A 25,035-nucleotide genomic window follows, 5' to 3' on the forward strand; every position below is an offset into this window, starting at 1 on the left:
TGTGAGCACAGTTTGTGGAACGTTGTAAATGTGTAAAGTGTGGAGCTGAGGACCCATACAGTGTGGGGAATGGAAAGACCCCGAATGCAGCCCTGCTGAGTTCTACTGGTTAGTTCCAGAGGGAAGGCAGACAGAGGAGATGTGGGCACAGGGCTTTCCGATGCGAACTGTCGCAGCTTGTTTGTGAAGGAAGAGCAGAGCAGTGGACCTGTGAGAAAGCGAGGGGATCATTGGGCAGGGCTGAGGGGTCACCACTCTGGTCTCCTTGGGCTGTGGTTCTCAACTTTCCTGATGCTGCGACCCCTTAGCACAGTTCCTCATGTTGTGGTGACCCCCCCCCAACCATAAACTTATTTGTGTTGTTACTTCATAACTGTAATTGTATTACTGTTATGAATGGTAATGCAAATATATGATATTCAAGATATCTGGTATGCGACCCCTATGAAAGGATCATTTAACATCCCCCTGGGGTCGGAACCCATAGGTTGAGAAGCACTGCCCTTGGGGTTTCACCTTTTTGCGCCCTACCTTGAGCAGATTCTAGAGGGTGGGAGCAGTGGTTTGGCAGATAAGGCCTTGCCTAAGAGAACTGATAAGGATGAAAGAGGTTTCTCTTCCGCCTTTAGCCTGGTCTAGGCAGAGGGATTACAAGGTACGAAAAAAGGATGTGGCGTGGGCGGAGCAGGGGGGCCCTGGAGCTGGACTGGGCTGGGCTGGGCTGGGCTGGGCTGGGCTGGACTGGGGCTGGGCTGGCCTGGCCCTGCCCCTTCAACCTAGAGCACAGCCCGTGTGTAGAGCCTCCTGAGCCAGCTCAGCATGGTGGAGTTCGCCCCCCTGTCGGTACCATGGGAGCGCAGGCTACAGACCTTCGCGGTCCTTCAGTGGGTCTTCTCCTTCCTGGCCTTGGGTAAGAGGGTAGCCGCGGGCACAAGGGAAGGGCAGGGCAGCCTCAGCGGGAGCACAGGATGCTTGATGGAGAGATTCAGGAGGGGGCTTTGCTGGGGTCTTCCAGAGCCTCGTGTGGGTATGTTTCCCATGTCTTAAGCAGTCTTTAGTTTCCTGGACTTTTCGGGCCGCTGCATCCAGGCTTTAGCTGCAAGCTGCTGAGGGCGGGGAAGCACCCGAGGCTGGGAGGCTATGCCTCTGAGAGGGAAGCCCTCCAGTTTACCTTTCGGAAAAAGGGAGCTGGAACTGAGGCCAGGAGAGAAGGGACCGGCCTCCGCTTCCCCAGCTGCATGATGGGGATGCCAGTGTCACCCTATGGGGAACTTGTAGAGAAAATGCAGAAAGCTGGGAACTTCTACGAAAGGCAGACCTGACCTGGCTCCTGAGGTGTGGCTCTGTCCCTCTCCACCCTGTGGATGCTCTAGCACCGCTGTGGACCGGGAAGGAAGAGTCGGGGGGAGCACGGGAGGGAACCTTATCTCCTTTGTTGGTACTAGACTGGGGAAGGTCTGCCACCTCAGGATTCAGATTCAGCCCGGGTCCAGATACTACTGCCTGTCAAGACAGTCACATGCTCAGTGCATGCTTTACACACACACACACACACACACACACACACACACACACACACACACCTCGGGTAACACACGTGTATACGTGTGTATGTGTTCCCACCTCACAATGTTTCATCTATATGGTTTATTCCTGCAAAGTGGGCCTTCCAGGATCACACATCTTTAGCACCCATTTTAAATGGGTCTGTACCTCTGTTCCAGGGTCGGTAACCATTTTAAGTACCCCTGGTAGCAACCAAGCAGAGGAATTGCATACTTGAAAGGCCCAGGCTGTGAATCCGGAGCCTGGCAACTGCTCCTTCCAGAGGAAGAAGGGATGGGGGATGGGCAGAGGGCCTGGGAAGAGGTGTGGATGCAAGACAGAGATGGCGGGTATAGAAAACAGAGGGCAGGCAGTCTAAACCCAGGGATGGCTTGGGTCAAAAGGCTCCGGAGACCTAGAGCCATGCAGTTTATAGCCACAACCTCACAGGGGCTAATGGACACCAGGCTCGGCTTGCCTCCTGCGTCCTTGAGGACAGGAGTATGTCTGACTGGGTGAACCTACCCCATCCTTGCAGCCTGAGCCTGGGCCTGCTCTTACATAGACCTGGCAAGACCGAGGAGTGGAGCACAGAAATCAGGGCTCCCCTGAGCCAGGAGAGGACCAACTGGTGCAATTTGAGAAAAGGGTTCTGGGCTCTTTCATGCCAAGAGGGGGAAGTTTTACTTTACCCCTTATCCTGAGGGCAAAGGAGAACAATAGACTCAGCAGGGAAGTGACGAGGTCCAGTCTGGTGTTAAAGGTCCCCGTGCCTGCTGTGTGGGGGATGGGGAGATCAAAGGCGATCAGAGTCTCCACCAGTAGTCAACAAATCAGGGCCAAGACCAGCCCAAAGTGGTTTTGTTGTTGTTGTTGTTTTAAGTCCCAAATTCTGAAATGTCTAAAGTAGCCTAATTTTTTACCTGGTGATGATGGCGGTGATTTGGGGGCTGAAGGAAAGTCCTCAGTGTCTCCAAGGCATGAGGATCTGAGTTTGATCCCCAGAACCTCTGTAAAAAATGTCAGGCATGGTGACACAAATTTGTAATCTTAGCAGAATCAGGAAGACTCCTAGAGCTTGCCGGGGAGGTGGCCTAGCCTAATGGGTGCTCTTCAGGCTAATGAGAGCTACTGTCTCAAAAGAAGGTGGACAGCCTTGCTTCAGGGCTGTCCTCTGGCCTTCACACTCATGCATACATGTGGGTGCACACACCCACCCACAGGTGAACATACACACACGTGTCATAACAGAGAAGTAGGCGGAGGCAGTATGGTGGGTGTGTAGCTCACAGACCACTACTTACGGGAAGTTTTAAAGAATAGTGAGGTTTGGGCTGGGGACATGATTTTGTCAGTGTAGCACTTGCTGCATAAACGTAGGATTAGAGTTTGGATCCTGTCTTAGGGTTTCCACTGCTGTGAACAGACACCATGACCACAGTAGCTCTTATAAAGAAAAGCATTTAAGTGGGGCTTGCTCACAGTTCAGAGGTTCAGTCCATTGCCATCATGGAGGGAAGCGTGGCAGCGTGCAGGCAGACATGGTGCTGGAGAGGTAGCTCTAGGCCTGGCTTGAGCATCTGAGGTGGGGTTGGTGGCCTGCCTATAAGATCAACACAAAGGAAGCAGAGACAAGAGCCCTAGAGCAAGCTGGCTAGCTAGGCTAGTCCAATCATCAGTGAGCCCTGGATGAGAGAGAGAGAGAGAGAGAGAGAGAGAGAGAGAGCGAGAGAGAGAGAGAGACTGACTCTGCCTCAATACCAGAGAGTCACAGAGGGATGAAAAAAAATAAAGGTAAAGGCCAGGGAGTGAGAGAGGAAGACATACTGGCACCTGAACACACATGTGCCCACATAGGAACATACATACATACATACATACATACATATGAACATTCATACATACATACTTACAAACCACATACACATCAAGAAGAAATACAATGTGATTCTAAAGCCCGCCAACACTCAGTTTCCCAGGCAGGGAAGTAGCTGGGGAAGTCAATTAGGACCAGGCACCAAAGGCTCAGGCCCCAAGCCAAATGCTTTCCAGATGGGCTACTCATTGCTTCTGTGTCTTTCCTCTCTCACATCTCTCTCGTTGCAGGGGGGGCGGGGGGGGGGGGGAGGTGAGGTTCCTCAGTCTTGGTCCATGCTGTTCCTAGATGTTTTTTGTTTTATATTTTATATTGTTGAATGAACGAATGGTTTGGGCCAAGCACTGAATCTCAGGTATTACCCTGCTAGCTTGCTATATGACCTTAGCCAGTGTGCATATCCTCTCTGAGTCTCTAAAATGTAGGGGTTTAAGACAGACATGATGACACACGCCTTTGATTCCAGGACTTGGGTGGCAGAAGCAGGTAGATTTCTGAGTTCAAGGCCAGCCTGGTCCACAGAGTGAGTTCTAGGACAGCCAAGGCTACAAACAGAGAAACTCTGACTCAAAAACAAAACAAAACAACAAAATGTAGGGGTTTAAAAAAACCTCAGGCTTAGCTGGGCATAGAGGCATATACCTTTGACCCCAGCACTTGGGACCTCTGTGAGTTCAAGGCCAGCCTGGTGTGCATAGTGAGTTCTAGAACAGCCAGAGCTACATTGTAAGACCCTGTTTTTAAAAAACCAAAACAACAATAACAAAAGAAACTGCAAGCTTTTAAAGACTGGGTAAAGGAAGGAAGGAAGGAAGGAAGGAAGGAAGGAAGGACTTTCTTTCTTCCTAAATTACCAAGCAAAGCCATCTGGGTTTGCTGTTAACAGGGCAGAGAAATAAGCCTGGAGCCAGGATGGCCACGTGGACTTCTAGTTGAGGGGAAAGCCCTCTGTTCTTTCCTAAGCTTTTTTTTTTCTTTCTGCAAAAGCAACTCATTCAAACATCATTCGTACCCTTAAGTAAAAGACTTCCCACATTCCTCCCCTCCAGGTAGCCACTGTCTAACAGTGAATTTTTCTTCCTGAGAGAGGGTCTTATCAAATAGGAGCCACTGCAGAGACTTTTGGGTTAACCCAAAAGGGAAAGAACTGTTGCTGTTTTATTGTTTTATTTTTAAGGTTAAAAAGCTGGGGTTCTGCGGGGAGAGTTGGGAATGTGCTTGTTGTGCAAGTGTGAGAGCCTGAGTTGATTCCCCAAGCCCACACACCAAGCTGGGTACGGCAGCACACTCCAGTAAGTCCAGCTCTGGGAAGACAGGGGGATCAGGGTACCCCTGCCAGTCATCCTGGCTGAGTCAGTGAGTGCCAGGGACAGTGAAAAACTCTTGTCTCAAAACTAAGGTGGAGGGGTTAGGGATTTATGGCAGTGGTGGAACCTTGCCTTGCAAATGTAAGGCCCTGGGCTAGGTCCTCAGCTCTAGAGTGTGTGTGTGGGGGGGGAGGGGGGGTAATGGAGGGTGATAGAGAAAGACACATGACCTCTGACCTCTGGACTCAACATGTGCATGCTCACATGGGAACTGCACAGCCAAACAAGTATGCATATACACATATGCACACACACACACATACACACAGGGTGGGCGGGGAGAAGAAGGGAGAAAGACACAGAGAGGGGAGAGAGACAATTTTTTGCAGTAAGGGTTTCTCTATGTAGCTGAGGTCTGAATTTGCAACCCTCCCGCCTTAGCCTCCAAGAGCTTTGATTGTAGGTGACCATTACAGTGGCTGCTGCCTATTTCCAGTGCAAAAAAAAAGAAAAATTTTTTTTTTGTTTTTTGTTTTTTTGAGACAGGGTTTCCTGTATAGCCTTGGCTGTCCTGGAACTTGCTTTGTAGACCAGGCTGGCCCCGAACTCAGAAATCCACCTGCCTCTGCCTCCCGAGTGCTGGGATTAAAGGCATGCGCCACCACGCCCGGCTCAGTGCAAAAAATTTTAATGAAAAGCATAAATAAATAAAATCCAAGTCAACCTCCCTCCTCTCCTCCTTATCTACTGCTTGGAGGAGGTTTCTGTCCCCTCCGGGTGTGGGGACATCTGTGCTGGCCTCTGTTCCTACTTACGCTGGCACTGGATTCCAAACCTCTACAACTGCTCTACAAACAAAATAACAAAGTCATAAGCCCCCCTTTTTTATTTGTAAATAATTTCATGGCATTTTAAAACAAATAACAAACATGCATTCAATTTAAGTATCTACTAATGGAGAAGCAACATGTATTAAATACACACAATGGAACGTTAATGGGGAAGGGAGGAATTCCTATGACCCCAAGCTACAGTGTGCCTGGAGTCATTAGAATCACAGTGGGGGCAGTGTCTCCTGAGTATGGAGTTTCTGTAAAGAGTTCAGGCGACAGATGATGTCAATGGCTGAATAAAAATTGTACTTAATTGCACTGTACATTCACAATGGCATGGTGATACACTATACATTTTACTAGAACCAAAAACTTTAGAACAGGGCCGGGGGAGACAACTCAATGCAGGTGTGAGGACCAGGAGTTCGAATCCCCAGACCTTATGTAAACACTGAGTTGGCATGGCAGCCTGCCAGTAATTCCAGCCCTTAGAAGGCAGAGACGGGGGATGCTGGACCATGGTTACTAGACTAGCATGTACTGGTTAGACTAGCATTTACTGGTAGGCTCTGGGTTCAAGTGAGAATAAGATGGAAACTGATAAGATAATGTGATGAGCAGCTGATGAAGATTCCCGGTGTCAGGGCCTGAGTGTGGCTCAGTCAGTGGTGAGGAGAGCACTCGACTGATTATAGCCGGTGTGGATCATCCGTGGGCTTGATTATAGCCGGTGTGGATCCGTGGGCTTGATTATAGCCGGTGTGGATCATCCGTGGGCTTGATTATAGCCGGTGTGGATCCGTGGGCTTGATTATACCCGGTGTGGATCCGTGGGCTTGATTATAGCCGGTGTGGATCATCCGTGGGCTTGATTATAGCCGGTGTGGATCCGTGGGCTTGATTATAGCCGGTGTGGATCATCCGTGGGCTTGATTATAGCCGGTGTGGATCCGTGGGCTTGATTATAGCCGGTGTGGATCATCCGTGGGCTTGATTATAGCCGGTGTGGATCATCCGTGGGCTTGATTATAGCCGGTGTGGATCATCAGTGGGCTTGATTATAGCCGGTGTGGATCCGTGGGCTTGATTATAGCCGGTGTGGATCCGTGGGCTTGATTATAGCCGGTGTGGATCATCCGTGGGCTTGATTATAGCCGGTGTGGATCCGTGGGCTTGATTATAGCCGGTGTGGATCCGTGGGCTTGATTATGACACAGAAAGGGAAAACATCAGCGAACGGAAGAGATGTTGCACCAGTGAGGGTGAGGTAGTGTTCCATGGGAACGATGCTCCAGCAAATGGGGAGAGGCCCAAGGATGGATAGAAAGTGGCCAGGAAAGAGGAGTGCCTCTTTGTCCTCTGGGATTCCCTACGGTAATCAGAAGGCAACCCATTCAACCCATGGCTCCATTCTTCAAGCACCTGCTGAATGCATATGGCCTTCCTGGGGATGGGAGCGCTGAAGGCTGAGACATCTGGTGTAGTGGGGGATGGGAGGGATGACTTTAGACTGGGCCCCAAGCCAGTGTGGTATCTGAAGCACAGAAGTTGGTCTCCACTCAGTGGTGTGTGCCCGACAGGGGGCGCTGCAGGCACCAGGGGGGAAGGTCGCTGCAGATGCGGGGTGGGGGGCACAGTCATGGAAGAGCTAAGCTGGGGTTTTACCTGCCTTACTTGCAGCTCTAACTTTCCTGCTTCTCTCCCAGCCCAGCTCTGCATGGTCATCTTCGTAGGCCTCCTATTCACGAGGTTCTGGCTCTTCTCTGTCCTGTATGCCACCTGGTGGTACCTGGACTGGGACAAGCCGCGGCAGGGAGGCCGGCCCATCCAATTCTTCAGACGCTTGGCCATATGGAAGTACATGAAGGATTATTTCCCTGTCTCTGTGAGTACTGGGCTTTGGGGGGGTCAAAGGGTCCTTGGGCCACTCATTTCTGTGGGGCCAGGAGGTCTGAGAAGCAGAAGGCTGGCTGGGAGGCAGGGGCCTGGACGAGGCTTATGGAAGAGCATTGCTTCTCTCTGGTTGTGGGACCAATATGGTCACTGAAGAATAAATGTGGTTTGAAGGGGATATGTGTGTCTTATAGGAGCAAAGCTAGCAGCAGCCCTGGTTTTGAGCCAGGTGACAAACAGTAGGTCTTAAGGTATCATCAACCCCACATTACAAATAAACAGATAGGGTGTGACCTGACTCCCACAGCAAACTCTCTTACAGGCTTAATGTTTCTGCACTGGTATAGGACTGCCTCAGAGTCCATCCTGCCTTACCACAGGCAGGCTGAACGTCCTTAGGCAAGGCTTGGCCCGTGCTGGCCTCAGTGTCCCTAAAAGCCAACAAGCAGCTAGACATCTCCTACCATGAGTGTCCTCAAATCTGGCATCTTTGGTTCATGCCACCTTCAGGTCACTGTGAACATGTGGCCTTGGACTTGAAGGTTGGTCCTGAGTGGATCAGAGTTGGACTCCTTCGATGGGATATGGGTAGACTGAACCCAGAGACCACAGGCAGTGCTGGCTTACTGATGGGATGAGATGGAGTGGGGATGCAGGCCCGGTGAGGTCAGTTAAAGCATGGCTTGTCATGATCCTCATCCAGATGTGCCACGTATTGGTGGTGCGACCTAAGCCGGGTTGCCCAGTCTCTCTGTAAATCTGTCCTGTCACACTTAAGACAGAGATAGCCGAGCATGGTGGAACACACCTTTAATTTCCAGCATTGGAAGGCAGAGGCAGGAAGAGCCTTATGAGTTTGAGGCCAACCTGATCTATATTGTAAGTTCCAGGATAGCCAGGGCTATGAAGAGAGACCCTGTCTCAAAAACAAACAAACAGACAAACAAACAAACAAACAGGGGCTGGAGAGATGGCTCGGTGGTTAAGAGCACTGGCTGCTCTTCCCGAGAACCTAGGTGTAGTTCTTACAACCCACATGGCAGCTTACAATTGTCTAAACTCCTATTTGAGGGAATCTGACACCCTCACACAGACAGACATACACGCAGGCAAAGCACCAATGCATATAAAACAAAAATAAATAAATCATTAAAAAATGAAAAAGAATCCGTGCAGTGGTGGCGTGTGCCTTTAATCCCAGCTCTCAGGAGGCAGGGGCAGGGGCGGGGCAGGGGCAGGGGCAGGGGCAGGGGTATATTGATCTTTGAATTCTGAGTTTGAGGTCTACAGACTGAATTCCAGGACAGCTAAGGGTACACAGAGAAACCATGTTTTCAAATAACAAACAAACAAACAAACAAGGTAGAGATGATGCCATGTTCCTTCCTGGACAGTGTGTATTCAAACAGTCTGTGAAGACAAAGCCCTTGGAGAATAGCTGGTCTCACATCATATCATTGAGTCAGTAGGACACTACCTGGAACTGACCAGTCTTCCCAGCCTGACTTCTTTTTTTTTTAATTTTTTTAAAAGATTTATTTCTTTATTATATGTAAGTATACTACAGCTGTCTTCAGAAACCCCAGAAGAGGGTGTCAGATCTCATTAGGGATGGTTGTGAACCACCATGTGGTTGCTGGGATTTGAACTCAGGACCTTTGGAAGAGCAGTCAGTGCTCTTAACCGCTGAGCCATCTCTCCAGCCCCCAGCCTGACTTCTTCCTCTCCATGCAGAGTCCAGGACTCAAGTTCCCTGCTAGCCAAAGGGGAGCGGTGGGACCAACAGGCTCACAAAGGTTAAGCAACTTGCTTGTATCATGGGGACTCCAGTCAAGGATCATACCCTGTGCCCTTTTGAGAGTCCTGGGGCCCCTTAAGGCTTGACAAAGGTTGAGTGACAGTGGTCATGCAGGAGCCCATAGCTTTCCAGTAAGCAGGGCCTTCAAGGAAAGGGGCTGGCAGGGAACAGGGAGGGGCTAGCAGAGACTATCCATCGAGGGCATTGAACATTTTAGTGTCCAGTGTGAGGGCGCCTAGACTAACATGACAGTCACTTCCACTCCTCAGATTTGTTCATTCTTTAGGGGCCCCTCCCAGGATCTCAGCATGCACAGCACAGCACAGCACAGCACAGCACAGCACAGCACAGCACAGCACAGCACAGCACAGCACAGCTTGTTGGAAATCAAGAGCAACCATGGCATGTCTTAGGCAGAGTGCTAAGTCCTCACTCCAGGACCTCTGAACTCTGTGACTCTGAACCCTCTCCCTGCCTCGCCTCTCTCTAGGCTCTGTGCTGGGAGGTCAGGGTTCTCCGGGACGGTGTGCACCCTGTGCTCTGGGGAGGTGTAAGAGGCATCAAAGGAGGCCTGCTTAGTTCTGGGCTCCGCTGAGTTTTGCAGATTCTGGCTCTGGCTTCACTTTCCTTTTGGGAGCTATAGTCCTGAGCGCACCAGGAAAAAAAAAAAAAAAAAAAAAGCCTTTCTGTAAAGGGGACGAAGCACAGGCAGAGGCCAGTTGCTCATCCAGAGGCCTCCTGAGCTGGATCTGGCTGTGCAGTGCCACCAAAGCAAAAGCTAGCTCGAGTAGTGGCTGAAGAGGCTCAGGTCAGTGGAGGTTCCCAGAGGCCTCTGCTCAGAAGAGACATTTTCCAGACCTGGGTAGCCCAGGGCTCTAAAGGGCATCTATCTGCCTCTGCCCACTTGGTTTTCCAGCAGCAGGGCTGACAGAAGGGATAACAAGGATGTTCACCATCTTCCTGATCCTTCCTCGGCCAGGGGACTCTGTCTGATTTGCAAAAATTCTAGTGTTGTGGGGGTTTTTTTGTTTTTTGTTTTTTGTTTTTTCCCTACACCAGGCTTTGTGCCTAAGCTCCAGCCAGGGGCAGGCAATACCGGTGAATGGCCAGCAGAGGGAGAGATGCTGGTCTCCTGGGATGTGCCTGGCCTAGGATTGGAGTGACCAGGAGTACGCTGTAGCTTGCAGACTTTATTTTCTACCAACTCCTGGGATACTATCCCTCCCTTCTAGATACTTTTCTTTCTAGCTCTGCTGCACACACACACACACACACACACACACACACACACACACACCAAGCCTCTGCACTCCCCTTCCAGTGCAGTGAGTGGTCTTTTGATGACTTTCACGTCTTGATTATTTGTTACTATGATTTTACAAAACAGCTTCCAGGGGTGGAACTATCAAACAAAATCAGAACAAACAAAATCAGAACATTGCGCCTTTACTGACTCCCTAAGAGCTAACGGTGGGGCGTCAGGCAGTTCACGGAGAGGGGCTGTCCTCACCACATGGGAAAGGTGGGCCCAGGAGCTCGGTGTCCCCGTGAAGATTTCATCACCCAGAATAAACACTGTCTACACAGGCCAAGACCTTGGGAGGGACCAAGTTCTGTGGCCAGGACCCTGACCTGGGGTCAGGAAGTGCTGGGCACATCACACAGATCATTGTCCGAGTCAGCTCGGAGGGGTGCTGACCACCTCTCACCCCACTCCTGTCCCTGCCAACAAGAAGCTTCCAGCAGGCTTTCTCAATCCCTGCTGACAGCCGTGATAGATAAGCCCTTGTTTCCTACTGTTCTCACCCATGGCAACTACCTACCAGGTACCAGCACCATCGTCTTCAGCCGTGACAACTGAAAATGTCCATAGACAGACAGGGGTGGGAGATGGCAAACTTGCTCCCCTTAGTGAGGACCATTGCTCCAGAACCTGTGTTCTGGGTCCTAAACTCCCCCCTCTGACTCATCCCTCCTTCTCTTTACCCTAAGTCCAACCAAGAGCCTTTCTTTCTCTGTGTTCCGCTTGTTCCTCGTGCTCTCTTCCTTGGAATAAAACCCATCTTTGCAACAGCCTGCAAGCTCCTGCAGCCTGAGCCCTTACCCACCCCTCTTTTCACTCTTGCCATCCCAGTTCCCCAGGTCACCAGTGCAGGGGGCCTGGACTGGAGCACACCCCTACTTCATTAACATCCACTGCCTTTCACGCAGCATTTGGGAGGGCTTTGCAATTGGAGCCTGGATGCCCCGGGCTCAGCCCGCCTTTGATCCCTCAGTAGCTGTGTGAGTCAAAGAAAGGCCGCAAGTCTCAGTTTCCTCCTCTGTGCACTGGGGCACGGATACCAACATTGCTCTCAGGGGTGACAATGGAGGACAAAGTGGGTTGGTGTGTGCCATACCTGGCACAAAGTCAGTGCCGCAGCTGTTCATCCACTCTGACACTCTTTCCGGCTCCCAAGGCCTCGTACAGACCTAATGTCTTCAAGTCTGTAATAGTCTCAATGGTATAAAACTTAAGGTATTTTATGGGTCATAAGAAATACACCTTCCGTGAGATTTGTGGAGTGTATATTGATTTCAAGATGGTGATGGGAGTATAGCTTAGAAATGAGGAACATGCCCATAAATGGCCTTGAGCTCCAGGCAGACGACCTCACTGCGTGGCAGGAAGGTGGAGCAGAGAATTTAACTGAGACTCTGTGGAGGCCAAACCCACACCCGGGACATTGCAAGGGCAGATAAGATAGCTTTTTCTTCAACCATTCATCTGGCTGGATGGAGGATACAGGGAAGTTGCTTCAAGCCCTGCATACACACACGTACCCACCCAACCAGCCACACATGCTTGCGCACACATACATGCACACCTGCACTCATTCATTCACACACACAAGGAATAGACACTCACACCCAAGGCCAGCACCAGATCTACTGAGCCAAACCCTGTTTTCCTGCCAAGTAATCTAGGTGCACAAGTAGGTAGGTCATGAACCACTTTCCCTGTATGAAAATCTCGGTCCACCTGTCCTGGAGTGCGTGAGGAGGCTGCTGATGCACAGCCTGAGGGAGGTAACCTGGACTAAAGTTCCAAAGCTATTCCTGAGTGCCAGAGTTCCAAAGCCAGTCCTGCGTGCTCTGTGTCCCGAAGCAAAGGCTTTCTGGCTCCCTCCTACGCTCTCAGCAAGAGATGGCAGGTCTTAGATCCAAGTCACCTCTGTGCTTCTAGGCAATTCTCTTATCGCCTCTGTACTCCAATAGCTCACTTGTGCAATAGGCTACCACACTGTAGCCAGCCTCTAGGGCCCAGGTAAGTGTTGTAAGCTAGCTAGCTGTACAGGTGCTTTGTGTGTCTAAAAGAGCTAAGAGGTCAGTGAACCCTGGAGCCTGTGAGGCACAGAAGGGTTTGAGAAGGCACGGGGCACATACGGAGAGCCTGGACTAAGCTAGTGTGATAGAGCACTGTATGATGTTGGGGTCTTCTGTGCAGGCTTGGAGGCGGGTCTTACGATTAAAAGTAATATTTTGGGATTTTCCTTCAGAACTGAAAGAATGTTCATACATATTCAGGGCCATGATGTTCATAACAGCCAAAGAGTTAGAAAGTACTCAAGTGCTTGTCAGCTGATAAACAAAGTAGCAGTCTGTCCATACAATGGAATATTATTTGCTCATAAAAATGGAGTGAAGTACAATCCGTAACAGGGCATGAAATTAACTTAGAGACCTTGAACATATGCCAGCAAGTCCAAGAATCCAGTTATAAAGGTCATATGTGTGTGGTTTCCTGTATACATTGTCCAGGACAGGCAAACCCGGAAAGATGGAGAACAGATTGGCGGTTATCAGGGCAGCCGAGAAAGAAATGAGTCACGATGAAGTGGGCTCCCTTCTGGAGCTGGGAGTGTGCTTTGGAGTCAGTGGTGAGACTCCACAGCTGTTTCCAAGTGCACTTGACTCAACCATAGACTTTCAAAGACTGGGTACTATGGAGTACAGGTGATACGGATAGATGAGGCGCTCTAAAGTCTATCAACCTGGCTGACCCTCCTCTCAATCCCACTGCCCAGTGCCAGGCCCAGCCCAGATTTCTCCAGACACCCACATTTGGCTTGGCCCTTCCCTGCTTTAGCAGAACTGAGGGGGCTGCAGAGAGACCGGTGGACTTCACCAACGCTCCTCTTCTTCCTCCTGGCAACCTGTAACAAGTCTATCAGGCAAGCATTACCACTGCCCTGTTAACAGCTGAGGCATGGAGGAGCAGGGTCCGGTGGAATCCTGAGGTGAGCTTCTAGACTCCTAGCTTAGGATACTCTCTCTCACGAGATCGGTGGAATCCAGGTGATGTGTCAGGACAGGATAAGGGTCGGAGATGCCGTCATCCTGAGGAAGCCACATCAGCCTCTTCTGCTGGCTTCCTTCCTTCTTTCCCTCAGTCTGCTGAGACATCTCCTCTGTCCTGTAGTGTTGTGGAGACAGGATGCATAGGAGACATAGCCTCCAGTCTTCCCAGGGAACAGTGGCTGGGTAGCACAGAAGATACCAGTAGGAACCACCTATGGGAAAGCTCAAACCAGCACTCAGTGGGACCACGGTCATCCTCCAGGGCACACACTTGCATGTGTGCACGTCAATATGTATGCAAATGTCAGTTCACAGGGACCCCATGCTCCCCAGGATATTTCTCTCTATGCAAATGCTTTACTGCCATGGGTACAATTATTCATTTGTGCATGTGTTTATTTAAAGTAGTAATGTGTTCTTGTTCAAAATCCAGGGCAGAAAAGCAGGTATAAAAAGACTCCGTTCTAGGGCTGAGGAAGTAAAGCACTTGCCTCACTTGAAAGCCTGAAAACTTGAATTTGATGCCCAGTACAAATGTAAAAATGCCAGGTGTACTGGTCACCTGTAATCCTCTCACTGAGGCGGCGGAGACAGGGAGGATCCACAGGGTTCACTGGCTAGATAGTCTAGCCTAAGTCCTGAGTGCTGGCCAAATGAGAGACAATGTCTCACAGGAAGTTGGTGACATTTCTGAAGATGACACCTGAGATTGTCCTCTAGCACACACACACACACACAGCAGCCACCACTCCCCCGTTCTAGGACATACTCATCACCCCAGGTCCCATCCTTGGGAGCATCTCTGAGCATCAGTGTTTGGTGCAGCCATGCTCGGTGGCCATGCCCTGCACTCGCTGTCCTGCTCCTGGCTGCTCACTTGACATGTGATCTCAGCTTGTTTCATAATCCTCTCTGGCTGTAGTGTCCCTTGTGTGCCTCATTCCCGGTTTGTCCCGACAAGCCCTGTTGGTGGACATCTGTTTGGGGGACAAGTTTCTGATATTAACAAAAACCAATTCTTCCACGAATGACATTGCTCAGATGGTGTTTGCCCAAAGTGCAAGCAATTCCGTAGGCTAAACCCCTCAGCCGTGAGCTACTGGGATGCAAGATCCATTCTCTTTTGTTTTGCTTTCATAAATTTCCATTTGTTTTCATAGAGGGGCAGAATTTACATAGCAAGTGTTCCCATGTAAGGAATAAGGAATGACCACCTTATCCTGGGATACTGCGCCTCTCCCAGTGACAAAAACCAGAGCTCTGACTCCACTGGGGTTTCCAACATCTCCTAGGTCCCCTCTGCACTAGGGGAGGGGCTGGACTTCATATGGGAAGGCAACAGCCCCTCTGCCTGTGGCTCCTGCAATCCTTCTTGCAGGGACCTGTGGTACTCTGGAGGGGTTTGGGGGACCCTGTGTGGTAAGGGTTTTCATAGGTCAAGTCAAGATCAAGGACAGGAGAATTGGGAGCTCAATGCCTGGATGGGCAGACAGGCTCAGGACCCCGTGTTTACTCCCAGATTGCTGAGGCCAGCTGTGACCCCAGAGGCAGCAAGAAGAATCCTCAGGGAGTCTGCTACTGTGTGAGTTTCAGCTTGCTGACAGGATGGCTGTTCACTTGGCAAAGCTTAGTCTGTGGAAAGTACTGCCTCTCTCCCAGGGGGTGCAAAGTCCATGCTGCCGGTCCTAACAGGAGGCCTCTTGCCCAGGGATCAGCCAGGGGGCTGTGACCTGCTCACTACTCCCATGACTGTGGCTCCCAGAGCAAGGGGCAAACAGGTTCCTGGCAGAGTGAGAAAGGACTGCTCCCACCTGTAACATGGCCTCCAGCAGTGATCTTTGAATGTAGATAGCACCCAGGCAGAGCAGTGTGTGTGTGTGTGTGTGTGTGTGTGTGTGTGTGTCTGTTTGTCTTTCTGTCTCTCTCCGTGTGTCTATCTGTCTCTGTATATGTGTCTGTCTGTCTGTCTGTGCCTGTGTCTCTATGTGTCTGTGCATGCCATGGCCCACCTGTGGAGATCAGAGAACAACTTAAGGAGTCAGTCCTTGCCTTTCTCCTATTTTGTGACAGTCTCTGTTGTTTCCTCCCTGTACTTTCTTTTGCCTTTTGAGTGAGGTTAAGATGGGGTGATGCCTGCATCGTGGCGCCCCTATGTGGCCCTCATATCACTTCTGTCTTAGCTACTTTTCTATCTCTATGAAGAGACACCATAGCCAAGGCAACCTATAAAAGAAAATATTTAACCAGGGGCTTGCTCAGCTTCGGAGAGTGAGTCCATGGTCATTACGACAGTAAGCACAGTGGCAAGCTGGCAGGCATGGCGCTCAAGCAATCGCTGAGAGCTTATCCACAAATTGGAGGCAGGGAGAAAGCCAGACTGGGTCTGATGTGGGTTTTTTAAATCTCAAAGCCCACTTCCAGTGACACACCTCCTCCAACAAGGCCATGCCTCTTAATCCTTCCCAAAACAGTTCCTCCAACTATGGACCAAACATTCAAATATATAAGCCTATAGGAGCTATTCCCATTCAAGCTATCACAGCTCTTACCCAGTAACCAAGAATTCCAGTCTCTTTCTGCCTAAGCCTCTCAGCAGAAGGGACAGGGTCTTCCCGGGACAGGGCCAAGTGTTCCAACTTCATACACAGGCATCAGGTGAACAATTTGCCCAGAGCCAGCACCCAGTCTGTGGGCACCCATGTGTTACCCACTGTCCCACACAGCACCCATCTCTGTGGAAGCATCCAGTATACTCAGGATTATGAACATCCTGAGACTCAGAGGCCCAGACTGACACAAGCCAGTAGCACAGCCAGGACCTGCTGTTCATCACCAGTTTACTGTCTCTTGCAGTTGGTCAAGACAGCTGAGCTGGACCCTTCCCGGAACTACATCGCAGGCTTCCACCCCCATGGAGTCCTGGCGGCTGGAGCCTTTCTTAACCTGTGCACTGAAAGCACGGGCTTTACCTCGCTCTTCCCAGGCATCCGCTCCTATCTGATGATGCTGACTGTGTGGTTCCGGGCCCCCTTCTTCCGAGATTACATCATGTCTGGGGGTGAGTCTCTTTACCCAGCCCCAGGTAGTCAGGAGGAAGCTGGGTGGATAGGGGGATCTGACAGAGGACTGTCAACTGCTCTGTGTTTCTTTCAAGTACTTGTTCAGTAACAGCAGAGGCTAGACCCAAAGAACATCCTGCATTTCTGTTCTGGGAAAGCTCATGAGGGGTTGGGAGAAATTAGAGAATGCAGAGACGCCAGGTGGTGCAGGTGTTGTTTGGGAAATCATGGCTTCTGTGGGCATTGTGATGGTCTTTCTTGGGCTGTACCCATCTTCGCAGTCCTGTCCCCTTCACCTAGTATCTGGCCCACCTTGCTCTCTCTCCAGGGCTGGTCTCATCAGAAAAGGTGAGTGCTGATCACATTCTGAGCAGGAAGGGCGGCGGGAACTTGCTTGCCATCATTGTTGGGGGCGCGCAGGAGGCACTGGACGCCAGGCCTGGAGCCTACAGGCTGCTGCTGAAGAATCGCAAGGGCTTCATCAAACTCGCCCTGATGCATGGGTATGGAACTCTGGGGACAACACTGTAGGCTCATTGTAGGTTTGTGTTGTGTTGGGGAGACAGCAAAGATGACTGTAGCTTCTATTTTGGTGAGGAGCTACTCAGACCATACAATGAAAGTCATGATAAGGTGGTATCTCACAGGCAAGTTTCTAGATACATTTCCCTAAAGGAGCCTGGGGGAATTGGTAGAGCTAGGTGAGAAGGGCTGTGTTCCCTACTGCTGGTGTGAACTCTCAGACCTTTGGGCACCTGGAAGAAGGAGGTTGGAATCTGCAGAGCTGCTCTCCCAACATGGGGAGAGGCATCAGAGGAAGTTGAGCCAGTTGGCACAAGAAGGAATAAGAAGTAAAAATGTTCTAGAACATTCTGATCTACCTGTCATGGTTGCCACACAAGAGACTGGGAGCCTGAAAAGGCCCTTGGGAGGTCAGAGAGGGGTCAGGGAAGGTCTGCTCCAGCTTCTAGCTACTGAGTCTCTGCTTTTCATCCGTGCCTTTCCGGGTTCTTCCATACGTCCTCTCCTGTGTCCCTCTAGGGCAGCTCTTGTGCCAATCTTCTCCTTTGGAGAAAACAACCTGTTCAACCAGGTTGAGAACACCCCTGGTACCTGGCTGCGCTGGATCCAGAACCGGCTACAGAAGATCATGGGCATCTCCCTACCTCTCTTCCATGGCAGAGGTGTCTTCCAGTACAGCTTTGGCCTCATGCCCTTCCGCCAGCCCATCACCACCATAGGTGAGCTGAGATCTAGACTGGGCAGCACAGGATCAGGAATAGGGCCTGAGCTAGATGCTACAAGGGAACTAGATGATGGGCAAGAGATGTTCCCATCCTCAAGGAACTCACAATCTAAATAGGGATGCACACCCCCCCCCCCCAGACAGATAACCCTACCAGAAGGCAGTCTGGGATAAGAGCTGAACAGACACAAAGGTACTGCTGGCTCAGTACTTATTCTCAAAGAGAGGTTCTAATGTCTGAGTACTTATTCTTAAAGAGAGACACTGATGGCTGAGAACTCATTCTCTACAAGAGAGGACAGGGGATCTGTCAATGTGTCAGCTATTACCACATGGGAGCTTGGTTTGTCCTAACAACCTTTAAGGGACTATTATCCCCATTTCATTGGTGTAATGTGAGGCTCGAAGAAGTAAAATAACTTCCAGAAGCTCACATTGCCTTTGACGAACAGAACTAAGGTTGTATCTGGAATCTATCTGACCTTTCGTTAGGTCAGAGAAGGATGGTTTAATTGTGATCTGGGGCTGAGGAGATAGCTCAACCAATAAAGTGTTTGCAGAGCAAGCATGAATTTGACCCCCACCCCCACCTCCAGTGCCCAATGAGAGCTGGGAACAAGGCATGGTGGTGAGCACCTGTAATCCTAGACTGGAGGGACAGAAATAAAATCTCTAGGGCTTGGTGACTGGCAGTCTACCAGTGGGCAAGCTCCAAGTTTAGTGAGAGACCTTGTCTCAAAAATTAGGGTGAAGCGTGATTGAGGAAAATATTCACCATTGACCTCTGGGCTTCGTGTATGCTCACACATGCACATGAACACATAGACACAGGAACCAGAAGGGTGTATGCTCACACATGCACATGAACACATAGACACAGGAACCAGAAGGGTGTATGCTCACACATGCACATGAACACATAGACACAGGAACCAGAAGGGTGTATGCTCACACATGCACATGAACACATAGACACAGGAACCAGAAGGAAAGTTTTTAAATGTGTGTGCCAACTAATAATCAATAGACTTTGTATTAGACTCTGGGGGCTCTTCCTGTAAGAAATTAACGGCTTTGGTATATAGACTTAACATAGTTTTTCAGCTACTTGTATGCCTCTTTTGTTTTCTTCTTGGATTCTCATTCTGACACTTGTGGAAGGGACTCCATTTCAACTCTACCCATCCACCCATCCACCCACTTGTTAGTTGAGCACGGATTTGGTCATCCTTACATTATGGGCCTCACTGGTTGTATGGCAATGTCCTCACATATTTAGGTGCTGCTGCTGCCTCCAGAGATAGTTCCAAGACGAGAGAACTGCTTTCCTGGCCAGGCAGATTTATAGGTTTTCTGAGCGTCTTCCGGATTCCTCCCTATGCCTAGGGAGTGTTGCACATCAGGGCACATGCCAGTGAAGGAAGAAGAGCTGCCTGGGCTGTGGCTCCTCCACTTCCATTCTAGAAGTGCAGGCACCTCCAATTCTGACACTTTGAACTCTCAGAATCATGTACCCTGGAGGTGATGTGTAAACCCTGGAGGTGACATGTGCAGCCTAGAGGTGACATGAACACCCTGGAGGTGACGAGTGCAGCCTGCAGTCAGTCATTGTGTGCACCCTGGAGGTGATGTGTGAACCGAGGACTGCTTCTACCTGGTTACTTGGATCAGTTATTTAACTTTTCTGAGCCTCATTGCATCACCGATCAAGTAAGAATGGTGACAGATTTTGTGTGCCTAGGATGAAGGGAGAGAATGTATGTAGAGAGCAGGCATATTGCCCAGCATACTGAAAGCTGGCTGTTGCTATACGAAGAGTCTGGAAGTGAATGTCCTAAAACCTTGGAATTCAGTCCTGAGGGTTTGGGAGACAGCTCAGTTGATAATGTGCAAGCCAGGGAACCTAAGTTTGAAACCCCAGTACCAATGAAAAAAGCCGGGTATGGTGGCACATGCTTTTAATCCCAACACAGAAGGATCCCTGGGGCTTACTAGCTGGCCAACCTAGCTTAAATAATTAGTTCCAGACCAATGAAAGACTTGTGTGTCCATAAGTATGGTTGATCGCATCTGAAGAACAATACTAGAGATTAACTTCTAGCTTCCACATGCGTATACGTGCACATGAACTTACACTTATACACAAACATGGGGTGAGGGAAGGAGGAAGGAGGGAGGGAGGGAGGGAGGGAGGGAGGGAGGGAGGGAGGGAGGGAGGGGAGAGGAGGATCTGATCAGAGGAGGAGGGAATGGTAGTGGGACACTTTATGGGATGGCCTGCCCCAGGGCCCCTAGCACTGCAGTGCTGCTCATTCTGGGCCATTGTCCTCCTCTGTCCCTTGCAGTGGGGAAGCCCATCGAGGTGCAGATGACACCACAGCCCTCAAGGGAGGAGGTGGACCGGCTTCACCAGCGCTATATCAAGGAGCTCTGCAAGCTCTTTGAGGAACACAAACTCAAGTTCAACGTCCCTGAGGACCAGCATCTGGAGTTCTGCTAAGTGTCTCCCAGCCGGAAGACAGCTGCATCTGAGCGCCTGCAGGAGTGTGGGATTAGGGGGACTTCCACAGCCACCAGACACTCCTACAAACCCAGCCACAGCTGCCAAGATGGAAGAGGAGGCAGCTCCTAACCCTGGGATTTGAACCTGCAGCCAAAGCTCTGAGGTCTTCCTGTCCTTGGCCTGTCTGCACATCTGTAGAATGGGGAAAAAGCAGGCAGAGAGTAATTTCTGAGGTCTCTCCCTACAATTGTAATGTCATTCAAACATGACCAAAGGACAACCAGGGAGAAAGAGAACAAAACTGTTCTTCATGTACCCTTGAGGGGCAGTGCAAGAGACGCCAGCAGCCCAGGCCTCCCTGTGCTCCCTGGATGCTGCTTCTTCCCTCGGAGGCAGAGTCGGGGAGCCAAGTCTGCCCTGGCACCTACTCTATGTTTCTTCAGATTCTGGGTCCTCTGAGCTATGATACCAAAGGAGCCCAGAAGGCAGATAAGGAGGACAGGGGTCACTGACTATGACCGAGGATAAGTCTCCTTCCCATATCCTGAGTCTCAGTTTCCCTAGCCTTAATGACCTGGAAGCCACACTGCTCACCACAGAGGCTCCACCAGAGAGCCTCTTACTCATGCTTTCTAGTGAACTCCAGCCTCTGTCTTGGCACAGAAGGGCAGCGCTGTACATGTTACTTCAATAAATGAAAGGAGTCTGTCTGTCTTAACTCCCTTCTTTTCTCTCTCCAAACCAACAGGGCTGCCTGGAGCCTCAGGTTGAGCCCTTAGCTTTGTCACATGGGTCCAACTCACCTCCTCAGGATCTGGTCAGATTGGGTCTTAGAAGACCATGTCAACTTAGGCTGTGGGGGCGCACGCCTTTAATCCCAGCACTTGGGAAGCTGAGGTAGGGGGATCTCTGAGCTCAAGGCCAGCCTGGTCTACAAATAGAGTTCCAGGACAGCCAGGGCTACAAAGAGAAACCCAATGTCAAAAACCAAATCAATCAATCAAACAAACAAACCAAAAAAAACCAATGTCAGTCAGTCTCTCTTTCCTGACTAGCCATCCTGGGTGGCTGTGTGTCTCCAATGGGCTGTATACTCTGGCCAGGAGAAAGCTGGGTTCCTGAATTGTAGATGCCACAACAGTCGCATAAGCACAGGGTGTGGCTGAGCTGAAAAGGTGTCTGACTGCTGCTTGTCTCTAACGGGGAGCAGATCCCTCGTAGGAACAGTTTCTACAGACACTGGAGAAGTGTGCACTGGATCCTAGTCCTGGCCCCATCTATCTATCTTCAATGAATGCTTCTAACTCTGTTTTAGGATCTGACATAAGGATATAATATCCCACTTGTGTCCTGAGCAGTTCCCAAGTCATGGAGTCATCCCATGGCCTTTGTGGAGTGCTGCACAGTACATAGAAATTAGTGGTTAGGTGACACGGGCACTCAGGACCTTGTTCAGGTACCTGGGGTTCAGATGGTATGGGACAAGAACCAAGCATGGTATGGTGGTGCATGTATGTCTTTAATCTCAGCAGTTGGGAGGTAGAGACAGATGGATCTCTGTTCAAGGCCAGCCTGGTTTACACAGTGAGTTCTAGGACAGCCAGAGCTATGTAGAGAGATCCTGTGTCAAAATAAAATAAAATAAAATAATCACATTAGAAGGAGAGGGCAGGGGATCAGAGAAGTGAGTGTTGTCTTCTGGCTCAGGGAAGATTTGGAGGAAGAGGTGGTGGACAGGGCCTTAAAGGGCAAGATGGCAAAGAAGCTGGCAGTTAAAGAGGGTCATAGCAGTTACTGAGTCACTGAGTCAGAGCTACCAAATAGCTGAAGGCAGGAGGAATTGTGCACCCCAGTTCTGAGTTGCCTCAGCTGCTGCAGCTGCATGGGTCGCGTGGGTCATGTGAGGCTGGGATGGCTGTATACACTGTCACAGCAGGGCACAGAGCCCAGCTTTCTCCTGACAGCCTCTTTAGCGCTCTGTGATGGCTGGATTCCAAAGGAATGGGAGTCCAGGGCTACACAGCCTGCAGTGTCAACTCAACTACACACTGCTCCTAAGTGGTCACAAGGCCAGGGATCAGGACTAGAGCCACTTCTGAGTGTGAAGAGGAGGGCTGCCACATCACAGAAGGCACTGGAGAGTGCTGGTGACCATCTTTGTAAACGGTCTACCAAAATTTTAAAACTAAAAGCCTGTGGTAGAATTCCCGCCCCCACCCCCACCCCATCCCCACCCCATCCCCATCTCATGGCCATAATAAAGCTATTGCACCTCATGGGACCCAGTCAGCCTGGCATACCTGGCCCGTCTCCATTCCGACCCCTGACACCACTCTCTCTGCTCAAAAGCCTTCCGTGGCTCTCCACTGTGCCAGGCCAATCTTGTTCTCAGAGGGAACCAGGGGACAATCTGATGTGGCTGTTCTAAAGGAACAACTTCTTTAGGTACCCACAGGTTTTGGAAACCACATTGTGTGGTGCTGTAAGCCACAGATGTTGCACCAGACACTGTCACCACCCAGAGACAACAGTGCCTAGCTAGCCATACCCAGGACCCATCCTCTGACAAGGACACGGGCAGCTTTGAGGGACTTGTTTGACAAGAGCAGGAACGTGTTCTCCCTCCGTACTTCCTTCTTTCCGTCAACTTCCTGCTGAATCCTAGCGCTCCAGTGCAGAGGAAGCTGGAGGGACAGCGGGCCTGTGACTGTCTATATCCAAGCAGGTGGGCTGAGGCTGCTGGATAGGGCTCAGGGGGATCTATAGGAGACAGATGATGTCTACCTTGGAGCCCAGGATCAGCTTGTTGTTCCCCATGGCCTCCTGTCCTGCTCTGATCCTTGGTATTTATCTTAGTCCTTAGCCCTAAGCTTCTGTCATAGTGACACCGTGAGGACACACAGCTCACCTCTTGATCTTGCCTGGGCTGTTTCCCGCCCATCACCTTCCTGTTGCCTAACGCCTCCTCCTCACCCTCCAGCATGATCCATCTAATCCAGGGAGCTTCCTAGCTGGGGTTGAGAAATGCATCCTCCATCTTCCCGGGGCTTCCCTTCCTCTGCCCCAGCTCTCAGCAGCCTGATGCACACTAGGCACCCCTGACAGGACCTGATCGACCCTCTCAAATAAAACCCCAAGTCCATAAACCCACGGTCCTTTTCAGTGCTCGGAATGACACGCATCTCTCTCTGCCCTTTGGCCTTCGAGGCCCTTTTTCATCTGCCCGTAGGCCTGACTAGCCTCACCTTAACCTCTGCACACTGCTGCCCTGCACCTCGGGACACACCCCTGTGTGCTTGCTCCAGCTTAGGCAACTTCTGTTCCTTCAGAACGCTCTTTGTCTGACTCAGTCAGTGCCACTCACCCCAACTCACTCCTCGAGTCATATCCCTGTCTACTCTACTCTGTCTTCTTCCTTGAGTCAAGGTGGACATTTAATTCTTAAGAAGTAAGGGTCATAGCCGGGCGTGGTGGCGCACGCCTTTAATCCCAGCACTCGGGAGGCAGAGTCAGGCGGATTTCTGAGTTCGAGGCCATCCTGGTCTACAGAGTGAGTTCCAAGACAGCCAGGGCTACACATACAGAGAAACCCTGTCTCGAAAAAAAAAAAAAAAAAAAAAAGAAGAAGTAAGGGTCATGATCACAAATACATGAGGGTATGGGGGGACTTTCTGTCTCTCATGGTATTGGGAACCTGAGAGCTAAGACCTATGCCTAAGATCTACACGCAGAGACAGACAGAGACAGGCAGGCAGGCCACACACATACACACACACACACACACACACACATGCCCATCACACAAGCTACAGTACCTCAGCCACCCTCTAAGTGAAGCGGGCACATTGGCCCATCTTGCATTCTGGACCTTTTTATTTGGAGATGGTCAAGATTATTAGCCATCACTGCCTGTAACAAATTATTATAATAGTTATCTGCTTTAAGTAACACTTACTGACTCCGAGTGAGTTCCTGAGGGTGGGCACCTGGGAGTGACTTGGCTGGTGGCTCTGGCTCAGGGACCCTCTGAGTGGCAGCGAGGCTGCTGACTAGGCTGAACCTTGGAAAGCTTGCATGGGGACTGCAGGGCTCACCTCCATACCCACTCACATGACTGATAAGTGGGAACCTCCTTTCTTTGCCGTGGGGCCTCTCCGTGGGCCACCAGTGCTGGGGCTTCTCCTAGAAGGAGTGAGTGTGAAGAGAGGGGCCAGCTGACTTTTGTGACCTCTGAGTCACACAAGCTTATTCTGCCTCAGTCTGATGGCTATGTGTGAGTCACCCTGCTCAGTTCACACTCCCTCTAGGGTGGGAGGAGGGGAAGGTGGTGGCAACTGCCACTGTAATGAGACAAGCCCTTAGACTCACAGTCGGGCTTTCTCCTGACACCCTCCCCCCCCCCCCCCGCCCCGTGCTGCAGCATGAGGCAGCCGGCCTGGAAGACACTGAAGGACAGACACCCAGCTGGCCAAGGAGAAAGCATGAAGAGGGGCGGGGCAGGTCTGAGCAAAGGTTGGAACAGGAGCCATAGCTGTGACCCCCGGCCTGGCTGGCACGGAGGACAGGCTTGCCTTTAGTCATGACGCTGCCAGGATGGAAACAGGAGAAGGGGAAAGACTTGAGGAAAAGGACTC

At 50.7% G+C, this 25,035-nt stretch overlaps 1 protein-coding gene across 1 annotated transcript; it reads left to right on the forward strand.

Moving 5' to 3' along the window:
* The first annotated feature begins 819 nt into the window (after window positions 1-819).
* Window positions 820-20,398, forward strand: Mogat2 (monoacylglycerol O-acyltransferase 2). The gene is made up of 6 exons (XM_021168993.2): window positions 820-910; window positions 7,268-7,446; window positions 16,447-16,651; window positions 16,981-17,155; window positions 17,694-17,893; window positions 20,244-20,398. The coding sequence occupies exons 1-6, from the start codon at window positions 820-822 to the stop codon at window positions 20,396-20,398; spliced, it is 1,005 nt and encodes a 334-aa protein (XP_021024652.1).
* Window positions 20,399-25,035: the final 4,637 nt, after the last annotated feature.

Source organism: Mus caroli, unplaced genomic scaffold (assembly GCF_978045245.1).
Source record: "Mus caroli unplaced genomic scaffold, Mus_caroli_1 scaffold_8, whole genome shotgun sequence".
Classification (NCBI taxonomy): domain Eukaryota; kingdom Metazoa; phylum Chordata; class Mammalia; order Rodentia; family Muridae; genus Mus; species Mus caroli.

Coding starts and splice junctions, on each gene's coding strand:
- Mogat2 (XM_021168993.2), top strand. CDS start 820: ATGGTGGAGTTCGCCCCCCTGTCGGTACCATGGGAGCGCAGGCTACAG. Junction 17,156..17,693: donor AAACTCGCCCTGATGCATGG/GTATGGAACTCT, acceptor GTGTCCCTCTAG/GGCAGCTCTTGTGCCAATCT. Junction 17,894..20,243: donor CCAGCCCATCACCACCATAG/GTGAGCTGAGAT, acceptor TGTCCCTTGCAG/TGGGGAAGCCCATCGAGGTG.